Raw genomic sequence first — 20,609 nt, 5'->3', positions numbered from 1 at the left:
AAACTGTGCGAGGTTAAATGGATTCCCAGTGAGGGGGTGCCCAGCAGCTCCGATTCCAGTGTAATCGATCAGCAATGGATTAGCAGCAACTGGAATTCAGCACCAGGTTTTAATCTGAAATCAGTTCCTTCCTCCAGTGGTGAATATTCTGTAGTGATGGTTATGATGAAGTGTGTTCCCCTCATCCTGATGTTTATCCAAGGTACAAGATTCTTTTAATAATTTCCGATTGAGGGTGTATCCGTCTAGTGAATAAAATAACATATTCATGATCTATCGAGATAAGAATGGTGAAAAGAAGATTTGTAAATTAATGTTGAGGCTGTATACACTTCATATTGGAAATTCTATTCTGTATTTTACTAAATTCACAGAATTCTGACTTCAATATTTTTTGAATGAAATATTTACTAGAATTTGAATAGTTTCAATGGGAACTTGCAGAGTTGTAATTATTGGCGATGTTTATATAACACAGTGGATGCTTCAAGGGAAATGTAACAGTGCTGAGCTGTAATTTTGGGTTATTTTATTCGGTTTATCATTGGCGAGATCATGATTTACTGAAATGGATATTTATCAGTTCTCCATAGTTCCCGATGGTCTGTGAAGACCCCCTGGAATGTGACGGCTGTGAGAGGCTCGTGTGCAGAAATCCCGTGTACATTTGATTATCCTGTCAATTTCAGCAATCCGCGGATTCAGTGGCTGAAGCGGGGTTCTGATCCTCGTACCCCTGGTTCTGTTATCTATGATTCCGCAAAGCCAGAGACAGCAGCCCCGGGATATAGAGGAAGAATTGAGCTGAAGGGGAAGGTGACAGAGAAACAGTGCTCCTTATTAATAAAGGACATTAGGAGCGGAGATGAAGGGGATTATTATATCAGAGTGAAGATGATCAATCCCTGGAATGGTGGAGAAGATCACCTTCAGAAAATTCCCGTCACTCTCTCAATTCTGGGTAGGTTTTCCATTCATTTGTGAGGAGTTTATATTCCGCTTTGTCAGTGAGAAGGTATCATTGTGTGCTGTTACTGTTGGCGAATGTTAAAGGCTTCAGCTCCAGGGCTGGTACAGTGAACCATATCCAGGTGTGTGTGATGTTATTGACCTGAACTCAAACAGGTTACTGACATCCCAAACCCGCAGAAATTCCCCCCCCTGTCCACTTACTAAGTGTAACTTGGGAAAAGATTTGGAACTGTACAGAACAACAACAAAATACAACCCTTAATAGGGACTGAACATTGAGCGTGGATTCACACTCTGAATGGACGGATGGACACACAGTCAGTACATGGGAGAAATCCCGTCGTTAATATCCCTCCGTTTAATGAAGGCAGAAGTGTGTCCTGCATTTAAATAGCGCCTTTCATGAGCTCAGGTTATTCCAAACAGATTTATCACTGTTTATTAACAGAATGAACACAAGTGTGTTCCGATTGACTTGGGCGAGTTTAGGGATTTTAACCTATAGCCAATAACAAAGACAATAATCAGATAATCGACTTAATAATGTGATTATTTCTCAGACTTTGCTCTCCTCTCATTTAGTTTTGTGAGTTGGAATCTTGGATAACTCGAATTTCCTCTGTTCCTGACAGAGAAACTGTGGATCTCAGACCCAGGACAGTTGATAGCTGGAAAACCAGCCCAGTTCACCTGCTCACTCACCCAGAGTTGTTCAGCTCCAGAGTTTAAACTGGAGTGGAGTGGAGAAGAATCTCTCAACCTGTCGGGCGCTCAAACTTCACAACACATCAGGAACAGTTTGGAGGGTCCCTGGACGGTTTCATCAACTTTCTCCTTCACCCCATCACTGGACCAGCATGGAAAATCCCTGACCTGTAAACTCATCAGTAGCGATGGGCAGACAACTATCCAAGAATCTCTGAGACTGGGTGTGCAGTGTAGGTATCTGCGCTGGGATTCATTCAATCGCCCTGCTGGTAAATCATATCAGAATCTGTCTGAGTCTCGCCTGGAAAACTGAACATTTGTAAAACTGAGGTTGCGAGATTTCATTTTTAAATTGTGACGTGTTATTGAAGTTGTACAAGACATTTGTAAGGCCACACTTAGAATACTGATTACAGTTCTGGTCACTCTTTATGGAAAATATACTATTTAACTAGAAAGAGTGCAGAAAAGGCAAACCGAGATGTTACCGGGACTTGGTATTTGAGTGATAAGGAGAGGCTGGATAGACTGAGACTTTTTTCCCTGAAGCATAGGAGGCTGAGGGGTGATGTTGTGGAAGTGTATAAAATAATGAGGGGCACAGATGAGTTAGATAGTCAACATCTTTTCCCAAAGGCAGGGGGGTTTAAAACTAGAGAGTAAAGTTTTAAGGTGAGAGGGAGAGATACAAAAGTGTCCGGAGGGGCAATATTTTCACACAGAGGGTGGCAACCTCTGGCAAGAGGTTGGTACAATTTTGTCTTTTAAAAAGCTTTTAGACAGTTACATGGGTAAGATGGGTACATAAGAACATAAGAACATAAGAAATAGGAGCAGGAGTAGGCCATCTAGCCCTTCGAGCCTGCCCCGCCATTCAATAAGATCATGGCTGATCTGTCGTGGCTCAGTTCCACTTTCCCGCCCTCTCCCCATAACCCTTAATCCCCTCTCTTATCAAGAACCCATCAACCTGCTTCTTAAAAATATTTAGCGAGGCAGCCTCCACCACTTCAACGGGCAGAGAATTCCAGAGATTCACCACCCTTTGAGTGAAGAAGTTCCTCCTCAACTCCGTTCTAAACCGCCTCCCCTTTATCTTGAGGCTGTGCCCCCTAGTCCTACTGTCTTTTTTGAGCGGGAAGAGTCTCTCCACCTCTATCCTATCCATCCCATTCATCATCTTATACGTCTCAATGAGATCTCCCCTCATTCTTCTAAACTCTAACGAGTACAAGCCTAGTTTATTCAGCCTCTCCTCATAGCTCAATCCCCTCAACTCCGGTATCAGCCTAGTAAACCTCCTCTGCACTCCCTCCAGGGCCAAAATATCCTTGCGCAGGTGCGGCGCCCAAAACTGCACACAGTACTCCAGCTGCGGCCTCACCAATGCCCTATACAGCTGCAGCAAGACCTCCCTACTTTTATATTCAATCCCCCTCGCTATGAAGGCCAGCATCCCATTCGCCTTCCTGACCACCTGCTGCACCTGCAAGCTGGGTTTTTGCGACTCATGCACAAGGACCCCGAGGTCCCTCTGCACCGTCGCCTGCTGCAGTTTTTCGCCACGTAAGTAATAGTCCTTCCTACCATTCTTCCTACCAAAGTGGACCACCTCACACTTGCCAACATTAAATTCCATTTGCCATTTCCTGGCCCATTCGCCCAGCCTATCTAGATCCTTCTGCAGACTCTCCACACCCTCCGCACAATTTGCCTTTCCCCCAATCTTGGTGTCATCAGCAAATTTCGACACCCTGCACTCGGTTCCCTCCTCCAGATCATCTATATAAATGGTAAATAGCTGAGGCCCCAGCACCGACCCCTGGGGCACCCCACTAGTCACCAACCGCCAATCCGAATAGCACCCATTGACCCCCACTCTCTGCCTCCTATTTGACAACCAATCCTCTATCCACGCTAACACCCTACCCCCAACTCCATGTCCCCTGACCTTCTGCAATAACCTCTTGTGAGGTACCTTGTCAAACGCCTTCTGAAAATCCAGAAAGACCACATCCACCGGCTCTCCTCTATCCACTGCCCTAGACACATCCTCATAGAACTCCAGTAAATTTGTCAGACACGACTTCCCTTTAATGAAACCATGTTGCGTCTGCCCTATCAAGCAATTCCCTTCAAGATGCCTCGCAATTTCCTCCTTAATGACGGATTCCAACATTTTACCTACCACAGATGTTAAACTAACCGGCCTATAATTCCCCGCCTTTTGCCTGGCACCCTTCTTAAACAACGGCGTAACATTAGCCGTTTTCCAATCTTCCGGCACTTCCCCGGAATCCAGCGACGTCTGGAAAATAACCACCAAGGCATCCACTATAACCTCCGCCATTTCTTTCAGAACCCTCGGATGCATTCCATCCGGTCCTGGGGACTTGTCCACAATCAGCCCCTCCAGTCTGTCGAGCACCACCTCTCTAGTAACAGTAATGTCATTAAGACCGTCCATTCCTACCACCTTTCCATCGCTAACACCCGGCAAATTATTCACGTCCTCCTCCGTGAAGATGGGCCAAACGCGTGCAATTGAGAGTAGCTTAGTGGTTAAAGCAACTTAGGCAAGTTGGGCCAAAGGGCCTGTTTCCATGCTATAAACCTCGATGACTAGGTGGAGATGAAGTATTCTGATACCAGCCACCACTAAGCAACCATGACCTATTTGTAAGGGCTGGAGGTCGCTTCTCCCCGTTGTCTATCAGTCAAACTCTCAGCCATTACTGGTCCATTATATTTAATATTGTCGCTGACACATGGAGTGATATGTGGGGCTCACGGATGTTTGTTTCTTCAGTTGAAGTCAATTTGTTTGTGTCACAGTAGGTTTACATTAATACTGCAATGAAGTTACTGTGAAAATCCCCTAGTTGCCACAGTCCGGCAGCTGTTCGGGTATACTGAGGGAGAATTTAGCTTGGCCAATGCACCTAACTAGCATGTCTTTCAAACTGTGGGAGAAAACCAGAGCACTCAGAGGAAACCCACGCAGACATGGGGAAAACATGCGAACTCCGCACAGAAGTGACCCAAGCCAGGAATCGAACCAGTATCCCTAGTGCTGTGAGGTAGCAGTGCTAACCACTGTGCCATCGTGCCAGCACTATTATCCCACAGCTTGATTAATCGCTGATATAGTGTAAGTCAGAAAATCAAATGATCATCAGTTTCTGTGTGGAGCTGCCTGGGGTGTTGGTCTTGATGCTAAAACTGAGTTCAACTCCGTTGGGAAAGTTAAGAACTCTCAATCTGGGAAGGATGGTCTCTGGGTTGAAAAGTTTATTGATTAGAAGTTCAGTCAGGTAGTTGGACAACTCACTGAAGGAAACATGTCAAGTGAATAGATGGTTAAGTTTAACTTACGCTTTAGCAATTAGACACCAATATTTTTCCAGTTTATTTAACAAATTCAACACCATATCTAGAAGATATTCTTATTTTCTTGTTTTTTTAATTTTAATCTTCATTTTCTGACAGCACCAACAAACTTTTGTGTTTCAGGTGGGCTTTGCAAACCAATGCTCAATTCCCCTATAGTAACAGTGGAGGGAAGTTCATTCTTATTGTATTGCAAAGCTCTGGGGATCCCTCCAGTCAATTTAACATTGAGCCGAAATGGGGTAGAGATCAGTAACTCTTCCACCGCGGAGCTGAACCTCTTCATTCACAATGTGAGTTCTGAAGATGAAGGGGAATATTGGTGCGAGGCTGCAAATAATCTGGGCACTGCCAGGAGTTCGACAAACATCTCTGTGCAATGTAAGTGATGAATGGGACCCATCAGATACACACAGGGACATCAATAATGTCACTCCCCTGATTAGTAACAGGTTTGATGTTTCCCAGTGTAAACATACAATTACAACAGGGGCCAGTGTTAGGAATATTCCCAGAAAGGTCAGGGAAATTAAAGAAACAGAGGAATAACCCAACCCGGTCCTTGGAAATGTATTTCAGATTGAGTGTCAGTCGAATGGTGGGATGTGAGGCAAGTATAGAGGCAGCAATTTGTTCCCAGGGGATGGGACTGTGTGGGAGCTCGGCCAATTCCTGCTTTCAACATGAGGCTTTTTGAGATTCCCCTGGCTGGACCCTGATGTTTGAGGGAGTAACCTGATTAAATGCTGATGAGGTGTTGCTCGGAACTGACAGATTCCCAAAGCGACTTTGGGATTATACAGAGTGTGTATCCCAGGGATAGTCCATCACCTCTCGGACAGTTTATCTCACTGCTCATTGTAAACTTACAACTGGCTTACTGAGTTATTACAGATTAGGAAAATGACCACTCTGGTAAATCATTAACCGGTTTAATGTGATTGATTCATATTAAACACCTGGGACTCCCAGTCCAGCAAAGTCTTAACTTTTAGATCAGAAATAACTGTCTCAATTTTAAATCTCTCCATGAACTCTTCCCTCCGTATCTCTATAACCTCCCACAGCCCCAGAAACCTCCGAGTCTCCATCCTCCCCAACCTCTGGGTCTCTTGTACACCCCAGACTTTAATGACTAGATCATTGCTGGCTAAGACTTCAGCAGCTTGGGCGCGAATGTTTTAAATTCCCCATCCTAGACATTCTCTTGAGCTACTCTCCTCCTTTGAGATACTGTTTAAAATCAGCTTTGTGTTTGTCTAAAAGAAATCTTCTTATGTGACGGGTCTTAATTTCTGTTTGCTAATATGCCTCTGGAGTGATTTATGGGCTGGAATTTTACCCCCCCGCTGGCCCCGGAATTGGGTGGGCGAGGTTCGCAGAATGGAATTCTCCACTGGATTTTATCCGCTCGCCCGAGAGAGGACATAAAATCCCGGCAGTGATGTTTAATTATTCCCCTATCAATACATAAATTATTGTTTCTATGACCAATAAGCATTGTTAGGGCTGGGTGCATCATCCATCCTGGGTTGTAGATTTTAATTTGATTTTAATGTTTTGTTTTTTTTGTCACAGTGCCCTCACCACCCTCAGGGGCTCTCTCACCCCTGCCATGCTACCCCCTCATTAATTTATCTTTGATTATTGTTTTTAATTAAAAGGGTAAAATATTGTTAGTGACAACCCTTTCATTACATTTTGTATGTCGTTAGCATAAGTTCATAGAATCATGGGATCCCTACAGTGCAGACGGAGGCCATTGGGCCCATCAAGTCTACATTGACAACTATCCCACCCATCTATCCCCATAACCGCCACATATTTATCCTTCTAAACCCCCGAACACTAAGGGGCAATTGAGTATAGCCAATCCACCCTACCCATACATCTTTGGAATGTGGGAGGAAACTGGAGTATTCAGAGGAAACCCACGCAGATACAGGGAGAAATGTGCAGACTCCACACACACAGTGACCCAGGGCCGGAATTGAACCCAGGTCCCTGGCGCTGTGAGGAAGCAGTACTAACCATTGTGCCGCCCTGCTGGCCTTAGTCGGATAGATTTATAAAATAAAACTGAGTGAAAGATTTTGAAATTCAACCCTCTTTTTTTATTCTCTATAGATAGACCCACAATAGTATCAGGTTCGAAGTGCACCAGTTTGGAGAATGAGGTTTACTGTATCTGCTGTGTCAAAGCCAATCCCGCAGCAAACATCACATGGAACCTCGGTGAGAGAAACATCAGTGGGAACGTTTCAGAGATTGCACTCCACTTGTGGCAGAGCTCCCTGAGACTGACTCACCCGACTGGATCTGAAAATCTGATCTTGTGTATGGCAGAGAATGAGCACGGTGTCAGTGTGAGGAAATACTGGCTCCACTCACCAGGTACATCCTGAAATATCCTCACCCTCGCATGTTAGTATGTTTTTTAATATGCAAATGATTAAGCAGGCAAATGGCATGCAGGGTTTTATTGCAAGAGGAATGAAATGTAGAAGTAGGAATCAAAAACAGAAAAATGCTGTAAAATCTCAGCAGGCCTGACAGCATCTATGCGGAGAGAATAGAACCAACAGTCCGAGTCTAGATGACCCTTCGTCAGCGCCTTCAATAGAAGAAGTGATGTTTTGCTGCAGTTATACAGGGGGGTGCTAAGATCACATCTGGCGCAGTGCGTACAGTTTTTGTGTCATTTGCAAAAGGATATAATTACCTTCAAAGCAATACGGAGAAGGTTCACTCCGTTGATTCCAGGGTTCCGGGGATTATCCAATGAGAAAGGTTGAGTAGGTTGGCCCTGTACACTATGGAGTTAAGAAGAATTGGGAGGCAGATCAGGCTTGAGGGGCTGAATAGCCTATTTCTTCTCCTGTTTGGTATGTTGGGGCAGCACGGTAGCACAGTAGTTAGCACTGCTGCTTCACAGCTGCAGGGTGAAGCTTCGATTCCCAGCTGGGGTCACTGTCTGTGTGGAGTTTGCACATTCTCCTCGTGTCAGTGTGGGTTTCCTCCAGGTGCTCCAGTTTCCTCCCATAGTCCAAAGATGTGCGGGTTAGGTTGATTGGCTGTGCTAAAATTGCCCGTTAATATTCTGAGATGCATAGGTTAGAGGGATTAGCAGGTAAATATGTGGGTATATGGGGTTAGGCCTGGGTGGGATTGGGTCACTGTCTGTGTGGAGTTTGCACATTTCTCCCTGTGTCTGCGTGGGTTTCATCCGAGTGCTCCAGTTCCCTCACACTCCAAAGATGTATGCATTAGGTGGATTGGCCATGCTCAATTGCCCCTTAGTGTTCGGGGGATTAGAAGGGTAAATATGTGGGCATAACGGGGATAGATGGTGGGATAGTTGTCAATGCAGACTTGATGGGTCTAATGCCTCCTTCTGCACTGTAGGGATCCTACGATTCTATGAACTTATGCTAACGACCAACAAATGTAATGAACAATATTTTAATTAAAAACAATAATCAAAGATAAAGTAATGAGGGGGTAGCATGGCAGGGGTGAGAGAGCTCCTGAGAGTGGTGAGGGCACTGTGACAAAAAAATCAAAACATTAAAATCAAATTAAAATCTACAACCCAGGATGGATGATGCACCCAGCTCTAACAATGCCGATTGGTCCTAGAAAGGATAATTTATATATTGACAGGGGAATAACTAAACATCACTGCCGAGATTTTATGACCTCACTCGGGTGAGCAGATTAAATCCCGCACGAGGCCAGCGGAGAATTCCATTCTGCGAACCTTGATCTAAAAATCTGATCTTGTGTATGGCAGAGAATGAGCATGGTGTCAGTGTGAGGGAATACCAGCTGGATTTACCAGAATATCTTGAACAGAAGCAAATACAGATTGTTCCCTCACTGACAAATGTGTTGGGGTTTTCGAATTGCCAAGGTGGAAATAGCAAAATAATCTTTGACATTATACTGAGTCCATTGTCAATTTGAGCAGACTCAGTGTCCATTCCATGTCTGGGTCAGTGTCTCACTGAAACGAGGTTCAGTGTATTCTCCGATTTTGGCAAAATCAGGATTAATTAATGTAAAAGCATCTCACTCATAGAATCCTTACAGTGCAGTGCACTAAGGGGCAATCCATCTAAGCTTCACAAGTTTGGTGTGTGGGAGGAAACTGGAGCAAACCCACACAGACATGGGGAGAATGTGCAAACTCTGCACGTAACCCGAGCTGGGAATTGAACCCAGGTCCCTGGTGCTGTGAGGCAGCAGTGCTAACCGCTGTGCTACCGTGCCGTCCCAGTATTCATTTTTGAATATCTAATCAGTTAGGCCGGAATGTTCCTGTTCTGCCCGCTGTGGGAATCGTACCGAGTATGGGGTAGATCAGGCAAAGGTCCATTGACATTGGGTGAGATTTTCCAGTTTTGGGGTGGGTGAGGCTGGAAAATCTGACCTTTAAAGTAGAATGTGGATGTGTTCTCCGTACCCGGGTTCTACCGAGAGACAGAATCCAGATGACAATGTTAATCTCACCTTGTGGAGTTAGGTATCACCCTGGTTGTGTATCTGTTGCTCTGTGTGTTTGATTCTGGGTAATTGTGTTCGGGACTGATGTTACGGTTTGCAAAGCAGTTTGGTTGCATTGGGAGATTCGTGACTTGCTGGGCAGACTTTGGCCGGAATTTTACCGACATTCCAGCCCCGATTCCGGGGCGTGGGCTTGGCTCGGAGAACAGGATTCTCCATTGGCCTTGGGCGGGATTGTGCGAAACTTGGGTGGACGTCCCGGTAAAATTCCGCCCTTAGGGATGTGAGTGACATTGTGCCGCACTTTCCAATTAGCTTTAACATTAGTTCAGTTCAACATGGATTTAATTATTTGTGTTCAACTCAAAGGGTGTGATTTTCCAGGTTTGCTCATGCTAAGACTGGAAAATCCTGCCCAAGATCAACGGTTTGCAACCCCCCCAACTATGATTCCTAAAGTATGGGAGAATTCTGCCCAAAATGTTAATTTCAGCTTAACACGAGACACAAAGGCCTGAAGATGTGTGAAATCCAGTTTCGATTCTTATAAAGGGTTTAAACGCTACCCTCTATTTATTGAAGTGAAGGATTCCCAATGCATTGTTAAACCACTTCAGGAGGGTTGTATAAAAATTGTAAAATCCTGAGTTTTAGGATTGAATAACTATATACTTTAACAATAATTATATATTTATGTTAACATACTTTTTAAATTCATTCATGGGATGTGGGCATTGCTGGCTGGGCCAGCATTTATTGCCCATCCCTAATTGCCCCATTTCCGAGGACATTTGAGAGTTAACCACATTACTGTGGCTCTGGAGTCACATGTAGGCCAGACCAGGTAAGGACAATAGATTTCCTTCCCTAAAGGGCCATTAGTGAAGTAGATTTTTGTTTTACAACAATCAGCACGGTCATCATTTAATTCCAGAATCCTATTGTTGTGGGATTTGAACCTAGTACATTATGCTAGAGTACTAGTCCAGGGAAAATACCAGTCTGCCACTGCCTCTTCGTTAGGTGTAACAGTGTATTTGCATGCAGATGTACATTTTATCTCATTGTCATGTTGTAATCTTAGAACTATAACGCCCAACAAGTTTTTTTTTGGGATATTTTAGGAACTTTTCTCTGGTGGATCATCATCCTGACAGTTACGGCTGCAGCTATTATTCTGATTCTCATCGCGCTGAAGGTGCAGAGGTATGTGTGTGCTTCCTAAATACTGAAACTCACACGGTAATCATAAATTTGAAAGGCTTTCGGGGGGCTGAGAGAGGGTTGTCAGGATTTCTGCAGATGCCGAACAATTGTGCTGTAGTGTTCTATGTTCTATTCAGAAGTTGCAGCATGACATAGATAGGATGCAAGACTGGGCGGAGAAGTGGCACATGGACTTCAATGCGGATAAATGTGTAGTGGTCCATTTTGGCAGGACCAACGGGATGCAGGAGTACAATATCAAGGGTAGGAGTCTTAGCTGGGTTGAAGAGCAGAAGGATCTTGGGGTCCGGGTCCATAGGACTCTTAAATCGGCCTCGCAGTGGAGGATGTGGTCAAGAAGGCGTATGGTGTACTGGCCTTCATTAATCGAGGGATTGAGTTTAGGAGTCGGGAGGTAATGCTACAACTTTATAAGACCCTTGTCAGACCCCACTTGGAGTACTGTGCGCAGTTCTGGTCGCCTCACTACAGGAAGGATGTGGAAGCTATTGAGAGGGTGCAGAGGAGATTTACAAGGATGTTGCCTGGATTGGGAGGCAGTCCTTATAAAGATAGGTCTCTTCTCCCTGGAGAGACGAAGGTTGAGAGGTGACCTGATAGAGGTTTATAAAATGTTGAGAGGTATAGATAGAGTGGATTCTCAGAGGCTATTTCCCAGGGCTGAAATGGTTGCTACGAGAGGACACAGGTTTACAGTGCTGGGAAGCAAGTGCAGAGGAGATGTTAGGGGAAAGTTTTTCACTCAGAGGTTGGTGAGTGAGTGGAATCGGCTGCCGTCGGTGGTGGTAGAGGTGAACTTGCTGGGGTCTTTTAAGAGACTTCTGGATGAGTATATGGGATCTAATGGCATTGGGAGTTACAGATAGTTCTATGGCTTTGTAGGTATAGATGTGATCGGCGCAACTTTTGGGCCAAAGGGCCTGTTTGTGCTGTAGTGTTCTATGTTCTAATTGCTCAAAGTGGTATGCCCGGAGATTCCCTGAAAAGTGTTGTGAAGGGGGAGAGTGAATGGAGGTCTTCATGTGGGGAAGATAGGGGATCGGCAAATTCTCCAAGTTCCCTGGTCAATCACTGGGTTCTGCTGGCAATCATGTTCTAGACTTTTGGGTTAGTTGATCCTTTGTGTTATATATTTAAGTGGTTGAAGGATTGCTTTAGGAGTAGGTCACATGATTTGATGGTGATGCCACTAGGGTGTTTCAGAGGCTCCTGCTTTTATGTTCAGTTTGTCCTCTGTGCAGGCAAGAGCTCCTTCAATAAATTGTTGTTGTTACTCTGAATCTACATGGGCAAATTACATCTTTTTTCTTTTTGTGTAAAATTAGGACATTACACTTCCCCTGCAGTGTTGTAAAATAAAATATAGGTTTAGACTTCAAAATTAAGTATAAAAACAGAATATCCCCCTCACGGTGAACCGCAGTGGGGCATTGTGAGAGATGCTGTCTTTCCTAATAAATATGTAACCCAAAACACCCTCATTTAGCTGAAACAATATTGGTGCAAGAGGACTGAAGTTCTATCACGATCATCCCAAACAGTCAACCCACTGCAATAGAATAATTGATCAGTTGTCATCTCGCTGTTTTATGGGGACCAGGGTTGCATTAAAGGATTTCCACATTTGAAACAATTCCCATAAAATTCAAGGACAATTGAGATGTGCATTTGTGATGCCAAGGCATGCAAAGCTACGGACCGAGTGCTGGGAAATGGGATCGGAATAGGTGGTTTATCTTTGACTGGCACAGGCGTGATGGGCTGAAGGTGCTGTACACCTCTATGATGCTGACAATCTGGCTACACTTTCAAAATGAAATAATGACCTGGGCTCCTATCTGATTGCAAGTTTGTCCTGGCTGGTTTGGTCTGGAATAGTCGAACAACAGATTTGCATTATTGTAGCAACCTTATTCTTCCCCGAGGGTTTCACGGTGGGGTGGGGGAGGGGGAGGGTGGGAGACAGAATGGAAGATAGTGAGGAGGCAAATTCGAACAATGGATGGTGTGGGAGGCAAATTTCAAAGCAGCAGATAGTGTAAGAAGCAGTGACAACCCCATGCAAACAGTAAGAAGTCTCACAAAACCAGCTCAAAGTCCAACAGGTTTATTTGATATCACGAGCTTTTGGGACGCTGCCCCTTCATCAGGTGAGTCGTCTTGTGAGACTTCTTATGGTGCCTAGCCGAGTTCAGTGCTGGCACCTCCACATCAATCCAGTGCAAAGGCATTTGTTTATGAAGGAGCTTACCACTGGAGCATTCATACATTCAAATCAAACCTGTTTGACATTCACTGATCCATCAAATCCTGGATTGAGGCTTCAACACCATCTGAGATAGGGACAGTACGCAGTCTGGGTGATCAAGAGAGGTATCTGTCTGATTCATAGTCGGAATCTTCTTATTGATATCCACAAGCTTACTGTCAACATTTTTTTCTAACTCTGTTTAGTCTCCAAATGTTACATCCCAAAATTACATCTGAATACCTAAACTAACAATATGAATGGACTGGTCAATTCATCAAACAAAAAACTGGAACCAATCGAATTGAAATAACTCTAGAATTTTGGACAAGTGATGAATGCAAAGATATTAAACAATAAATCACAGGAGATGTTTGTGTTTGAAAAACGAAGACTTGCCCCTTACTTGAGCCCCAATGCTGGGTAACAATGACACACAGCTCGAAGATGTGTATCTTTTTTTTTAATTATTCATTTACGGGATGGGGGTGTCGCTGACTTGGACAGCATTTATTGTCCATCCCTAATTGGGAGTAAATAGAATCCATAGAATCCTTGCAGTACAGAGGGAGGCCTTTCAGCCCATTGAGTCTGTACCAACTGCAATTCCACCCATAACCCTCATTTACCCTGCTAATCCCCCTGACACTAGTCAATTTATCATGGCTAATCAACCTAACCCGCACATCTTTGGACTGTGGGAGGAAACCTTCAGTGTTCAAGGTAGTGGATGAAGTTTCAACCAAGTGGGATTGTTTTGCCCCAGATGGTGTTGAGCTTCTCGAGTGTTGTTGGAGTTGCGCCCAAACAGGCAAATGGGGAGTACTGCATCACATTCCTGAGTTGTGCCTTGTAGACAGTGGGCGGGCTTTGGGGGGAGACAGGAGGTGAATATCTCAATGAATTCTCAATATCTCAATGAGAAAAATATCAGCCATGACTGAATGGCAGAGCAAACTCAATGGGCCGAGTGGCCTGATTCTGCTCCTATGTCTTATGGTCTCTCACATGCATGAGTGAATGAAATGGTTTGTTGCCTCCAATTCACCAGAACAGAATGAAGAAACTGTAAACAATTTAACTTTGACGAAGTGATATTGGAAGCGTAAAATAGTATAACTGGGTGGAGGTGGGGACGGAGAGGCTGGGTGCAGGCTAGCTGCGAGGAGGAGATGGGAGAAGTTGGCGGGGGGGTTTGCACTTGGGAGGGAGGGAAGGTATATATGGCCATGGTAGCTCAAACATGGTAGAATAGGGTGCCTCTGGTTGGTCACCTGATCCTTTCTTGCTCATCGTAACCATTTGCTCCTGCATGGAAACCTTGCTGAAATTTTTAAAACTTTTTTTGTTGAGGCAGGGGTTTAAACTCTCCCGCCTGCTCTGTATTTAAAGAAACATACCTGAAAATCTTACTGGTTAACAAGATGGGATCTTACTACATGAAACACTTGCGTGCTGCTTAATACAATGTTAAGACTCTGGAAGAAAATCCAACACAGTGTTAGCAATCTGTAACTCTCCCTTATACTTATTAAAGCTGCACCAGGTTTCTCTTACAATAAACTACCCCTTATTTAAAAAATGAAACATTGTTTGTGCAACCAGGAAGAAGACAAATGACAACGTCTGTGCCCCAGAAATCAACGATGATTCAGTGATTTACGCTGTGGTGCGACATTCACAGAACACCCAGGTAAGGAAGGGAAAAGAAACTCACCAAGTGCAAAGGAGATATCTATCTCCAGAAAAAAATACCTGCATTTCATATCAAACATTCTCAGGTGGTTTCTTTCTGGAAGGAAATCATTAATTGACAGAACAGACAATGTTACTTGGGAAAAAATAATTCCTACAGTGCAGAAGAAGGCCATTTGGCCCATCGAGTCTGCACTGACTCTCCAAAAGAGCACTCTACCTAGGCCCACTCCCCTGCCCTATTCCTGTAGCCCCACACTCTTAGCATGGCCAATCCCATCTAATCTATACATCTTTGGACACTAAGGCACATTTTAGCATGGCCAATCCATCTAATGTACACATTTTTGAACACTAAAGGGCAATTTAGCATGGCCAATCCTCCTAACCTTGGTAGTGAATTCCACACATTCTTCACCCAGAGCATGCTGAATGTATGGAATTCATGACCACAGAAGGTAGTTGAAGCCAAAACATTGTGTGATTTCAAGAAGAAATTAGATATAGCTCTTGTCACTGTCTCGGGTCACTGTCCGTGTGGAGTTTGCACATTCTCCTCGTGTCTGCGTGGGTTTCCTCCGGGTACTCTGGTTTCCTCCCACAGTCCAAAGATGTGTGGGTTAGGTTGATTGGCCATGCTATGAAATTGCCCCTTAGTGTCCAGGGATGTGTAGGTTAGAGGGATTAGTGGGTATAATATGTAGAGATATGGGGGAAGGGCCTGGGTGGGATTGTGTTCGGTGCAGACTTGATGGGCTGAAGGGCCTCTTTCTGCACTGTAGTGTTCGATTCTATGATCTTGGGGCTAAGGGGATCAAGGATACGGGGAGAAGGGGGGGAATCAGGATATTAAATTTGATGGTCAGACACGATCAAAATGAATGATGGAAAGGCTCAAAGGCCGAATGGCCTCCTCCTGCTTCTAGTTTCTATGAAATTTGCACAGCATTGTACACTAAGGGTCAATGTAGCATGGCCAATCCACCTAACCTACACATCTTTGGACACTAAGGGTCAATTTAGCCTGGCCAATCCACCTAACCTACACATCTTTGGACTGTGGGAGGAAACCAGAGCACTCGGAGGAAACCCACACAGACATGGGGAGAACGTGCAGACCCCACACAGACAGTGACCCAAGCCAAGAATTGAGCCTGGGTTCTGTGCTGCCCTCTCCTGTTCGCTGCGTGAAGCAACTGCTGCTGTGTGCAGATAGTAGTCATGATGTGGGTATGCCGGCGTTGGACTGGCGTAAACACAGTAAACACAGTAAAAAGTTGTCAGACTTTTTGCTGTGTGAAGCCACAGTCTGGGCTGATGGCCTTTGGTCTCACTCGCCTGTGTGGATACATTGCCTTGCATTGCCTCATCACTCTGTGAAGCTGTTGCTGTGTCTGAGGGTGATTATTGGAGGATAAGGAGGGACATTAAACATTTTAGGAACTGATTTGACAGCAGGGACTGGACAGCCTAAAATCATTTCAGAAACAGCTAACTGCTGTGATGGAAGATCTTTTGTTTCTAAGCAATTGAATGAATTGAGAAAGAAGTTCAAAGCCTCTCTTTCCTCCCCACAAACCTGTTTCTCTATCTTGTGATTGAAGTGATACAATGCCATCCTCTGCTGATGGGTGGACGCTACTGCACAAGAGGATGGGGAAATCCCCAGAAATTCAATAAAAGGGACACCAGTTAAAATGACAGAAAAGTAACAACAGACACCTTCCAGTTACATTAGATCCTGCAGTTTGGATTCTCAGGTAGAATAAGGGGTTTGATAAAAAAAAACAAACAGCATCAGTGTATTTTGTAACCAGCTGGAATTTCAGCCTTGGTGCTGTTTTTATCCTGGGGAAGCGGGAGTGGGGGGAGGCTGGAAGGGTAGATGGGGGTGGGGGTGGGGGGGTTGCATTCATTCCCTGCCAAGGAAGTGAGTGAGAAATGGCCAACCACATGGGGGAAGTTGGGACTGTTTCCAGGGTAGAAATGTCATTTACCGGGGGATATACGTTAAAGGCAAAAGGGAGAAAGTTGAAAGGAGATGTGACAGGTACTTTTTTGTACACAGAGTGTGGTAAGTACTTGGAATGTGCTGCCAGAGGAGGTGTAGAAGCAGATACAACAGCGATGTTTAGGAGGCATCTCAAGAGATACATGAATAGATCATGGATCTTCATAGATCACGGAATTCCTACAGTGTAGAAGGAGGCCACTCAGCCCATCAAGTCTGTACTGACCACAATCCTTCCCAGACCCTTTCACTATAATCCCAAGCACTCAGGGACAACTTAGCATGGCCAATCCATCCAACCTGCACATTTTTAGACTGTGGTAGCAAACACGAGCACCCGGAGGAAACAGGTAGGGATTAGAGGGATACGGACCATGTAGAGACACTAGATCTTCAGTTTATAGAATCCCTATATTGCAGAAGGGGGCCATTTGGCCCATCGAATCTGCACCGAGCACAATCCCACCCAGGTCCTATCCCCAGAACTCCATTTACCCTGCTAGTTCCCCCTGACATTAAGGGACATTTAGTATGGCCAATCCACCTAACCCGCACATCTTTGGACTGTTTAGAAAGGCTTCATGTGTCGGCACAGGCTCGGTGTGCTGTTTCTGTGCTGTAATGCTCTTTGTTCTCCTTGGGGAGAAGGCTATAGGGAGATTCGATGGAGATGTTCAAAATCGTGAGAGGTCTGGTCAGAGTAGACAGGGAGAAACTGTTTGTGCTCGTAAAAGGATCGAGAACACAGATTTTAATGTGATTTATAAAAGAAGCAAATGCAATATGAGAGAAAATGTTTTCATGCAGTGAGTGGTTGGGGTCTGGAATGCACTGCCTGGAAGTGTGGTTGAGGCAGGTTCAACTGAAGCATTTGAGAGGGCATGAGATCGTCATTTGATAGAAACAAGATGCAGGGGTGCAGGTTGGGGGTGGTGGAGGAGGCTGGGGAGGGGAGGCAGGGAAAAGGTCATGAAATCATGACGTTTGTTTGGAGAGCCAGTGTAGACATGGGGGGGGCGGGTAGTCAAAGTGGCCTCCTTCTGCACCTTATTAATTCTGTGATTCTGAGCTGGCAGAGATTGGGATTGCCCCATTTCCATAAGGATTGTAACCCTGTGCAAGGTTTGAAATGAAGTTAATTCTCATCGAGAGGGTATGTTGGAGCTAAAATACCTCCAAACATCAGCAAAAATGGATTGTCGGGCCATTTGTAAAACAAGTTTTGGTGCAAATAACTCCAAAAGTAACTTATTGCCACTGAGATTCTGTAATGTTGTGCTCTTTAAATATAAGATAATGTGTATCGGAATTAAAAGTGATTTTTCCCTCACTAAGTATGAACAGTAGATTGGTATCAGTGATTGAATAAAGTAGATTATTCAGGTACAGATATTACACTCCCATCCACGTCATTATGTCTAACACACAGTTTTCTGCTACAGGACCAAGGCCTGGACAGAAATATTGATGGTCCAGGGACGGCATCCGAATCAGCTCAAAGTGAGGAGGTTCTGTACGCAGCACTCAGTATCGCAAACATTCACAAACCTAAAATGCATCTCCAGACCGAGGAGCCCAGTGTATACGCTGCAATTAAATGGAAATGAAATCGAGGTGGCCTGATTCTCATCAGCAGAGCTCAGCAATAGTTGAAGACGACATGTTTAATGGTGTAGAACAGCAAGTTCATATTGTCCAAAGTGCTTTGAGAACGGTGATCTTTGAAAGAACAAAGAACAGTAACACAAGAACAGGCCCTTCGGCCCTCCAAGCCTGTGCAATCATGGCGCCCTAATTAATTAAATTATAAAAAACCTTCTGCCCTTATTTCCTCCTCATGTACCCATCCAGGTGTCTCTTAAATGTTGTTGATGTATCTGCTTCCACTACCTTCTCTGGCAGTGCGTTCCAGGCACCCGGCACTCTCTGCATGAAAAACCTCCCCACACATCTCCCTTAAACTTTCTTCCTCTCACCTTGAACCTGTGCCCCTTTGTAATTGACACTTTCACCCTGGGGAAAAAGCCCCTGACTATCCACCCTGTCTGTACCTCTCATCATTTTGTAGACCCCTATCAGGTCTCCCCTCAGCCTCCGTCTTTCCAGTGAAAACACTCCGAGTTTATTCGACCTCTCCTCATAGCCAACACCCTTGAGACCAGGCAACATCCTGGTGAACCTTCTTTGCACTCTCTCTAAATCTTCCACATCCTTCTGGTAGTGAGGTGACTAGAACTGCACACAATATCCCAAATGCAGCCTAACCAAGGCTTTATATAACTAAACATGATTTCCCAACTCTTGTACTCAATGCCCTTGCTGATGAAGGCAAGCATACCATATGCCTTCTTAATCACTTTGGTCACTTATGTTTGCCACTTTTGGTGAACTGTGGACCTACATGCCCAGATCCCTCTGTATGTTAGGTTTCTGAAGAGTTCTGCCATTTACAATATAATTCACATTTAAATTTGATCCTCCAAAATACATCACATCGCATTCACCCAGATTAAACTCCTTCTGCCATTTTTGTGCCCAAGTTTCCATATCTATATTCTGTTATATTCTCTGACAATCCCTGGCACTATCAACAACTCCACCAACCTTTGTGTCATTTGCAAACTCACTAATCAGAACACCCACATTTTCCTCCAGATCATTTATATCTACAACAAACAACAGAGGTCCCAGCACTGACCCCTGTGGAACACCACTAGCTACAGATCTCCATTCTGAAAAACACCTTTCCACCACTACTCTCTGTCTCCTATAAGTGAGCCAGTTCTGTATCCATCTAGCCAGCCCACTCCGAATCCCATTTGATTTTACTTTTTGTACAGTCTGCCATGTGGGACCTTGTCAAGCGCCTCGCTAAGGTCCATATAAACGACATCCACAGCCCTTCCCTGACCGATTGTCATTGTCACCTCTTCAAAAAACTCAAGTTGGTGAGACATGACCTTCCCTGTATAAAACCACACTACCTGTCACTAACTAGCCCATTTTCTTCCAAATGTGCAGATATCCTGTCCCTCTGTATCTTCTCCAAAAGCTTCCCCACCACCAATATCAAGCTCACTGACCTATAATTGGCTGGATTATTCCTGCTTCCTTTCTTAAACAGGGAACAACATTGGCTATTCTCCAGTCCCCTGGAACCTTGCCTGTGGTCAAAAAGGATGTGAAGATATCTGTTAAGGCCCCAGCTATTTCTCTCCTTGCCTCCCGTAGCAACTTGGGATAGATCCCGTCTGGCCCCGAGGACTTGTGTATCTTAATGCAATTTAGGATATCCAACACTTCCCGCTTTGATGTATTAACATTCTCCAGAGCCTTCACACACCTAATCCTGCTAAAATGTTAAAATCTCACAGAGGGTGATGTTTATTGACAATTCCAAAGGCGTTTCCATTTCCCCACATACGACTGAATTGGAGCAAGGGCTAGGTCTTGGAAGGTCAGTCTAAACATTTAGAGTGTTTAAGATGCTTTAATAAAATAATTATTTTCATAATTCCAACTCTGTTACATATTCTTTCATTAAAGACTTCAAAACAATTAAAACGTCTCATTCTGAAAAATGCTACATTAAGATGCTGATGTGAAAACAGGTCAAAGTGTGTCTGTGTGTTTATTTATATGTGTTTGTGTGTGAGAGATTATGCCTGCCTGTTTGTGTTTCTCTCTGTTTGTGTATCTCTGAGTGGGTTTCACAGAATCATAGATTCCCTACTGTGCACAAAGAGGCCATTTGGCCCATCAAGTTTGTACCAACCAAAATCCCACCCAGGCCCTATCACCATAACCCCATGCATTTACCCCAGCTAGTCTCACTGACACTTTAGCACGTCA

The 20,609-nt window shown here is 44.5% G+C and overlaps 1 protein-coding gene across 1 annotated transcript; it reads left to right on the top strand.

Annotated features, from left to right (window-relative positions):
- The first annotated feature begins 156 nt into the window (after positions 1–156).
- On the top strand, positions 157–18,364 carry LOC145353710 (B-cell receptor CD22-like). Its single transcript, XM_080204478.1, has 10 exons — positions 157–202; positions 584–961; positions 1,605–1,910; positions 5,194–5,451; positions 7,198–7,464; positions 8,417–8,467; positions 8,834–8,983; positions 10,701–10,782; positions 14,657–14,744; positions 18,200–18,364. The coding sequence occupies exons 1-10, from the start codon at positions 157–159 to the stop codon at positions 18,362–18,364; spliced, it is 1,791 nt and encodes a 596-aa protein (XP_080060604.1).
- Positions 18,365–20,609: the final 2,245 nt, after the last annotated feature.

Source organism: Carcharhinus amblyrhynchos, chromosome 16 (assembly GCF_965287045.1).
Source record: "Carcharhinus amblyrhynchos chromosome 16, sCarAmb.v2.hapA, whole genome shotgun sequence".
Classification (NCBI taxonomy): Eukaryota; Metazoa; Chordata; class Chondrichthyes; order Carcharhiniformes; family Carcharhinidae; genus Carcharhinus; species Carcharhinus amblyrhynchos.
The sequence above is the reverse complement of the archived record's forward strand: the minus strand, read 5'-3'. Positions and strand labels throughout refer to the sequence as shown.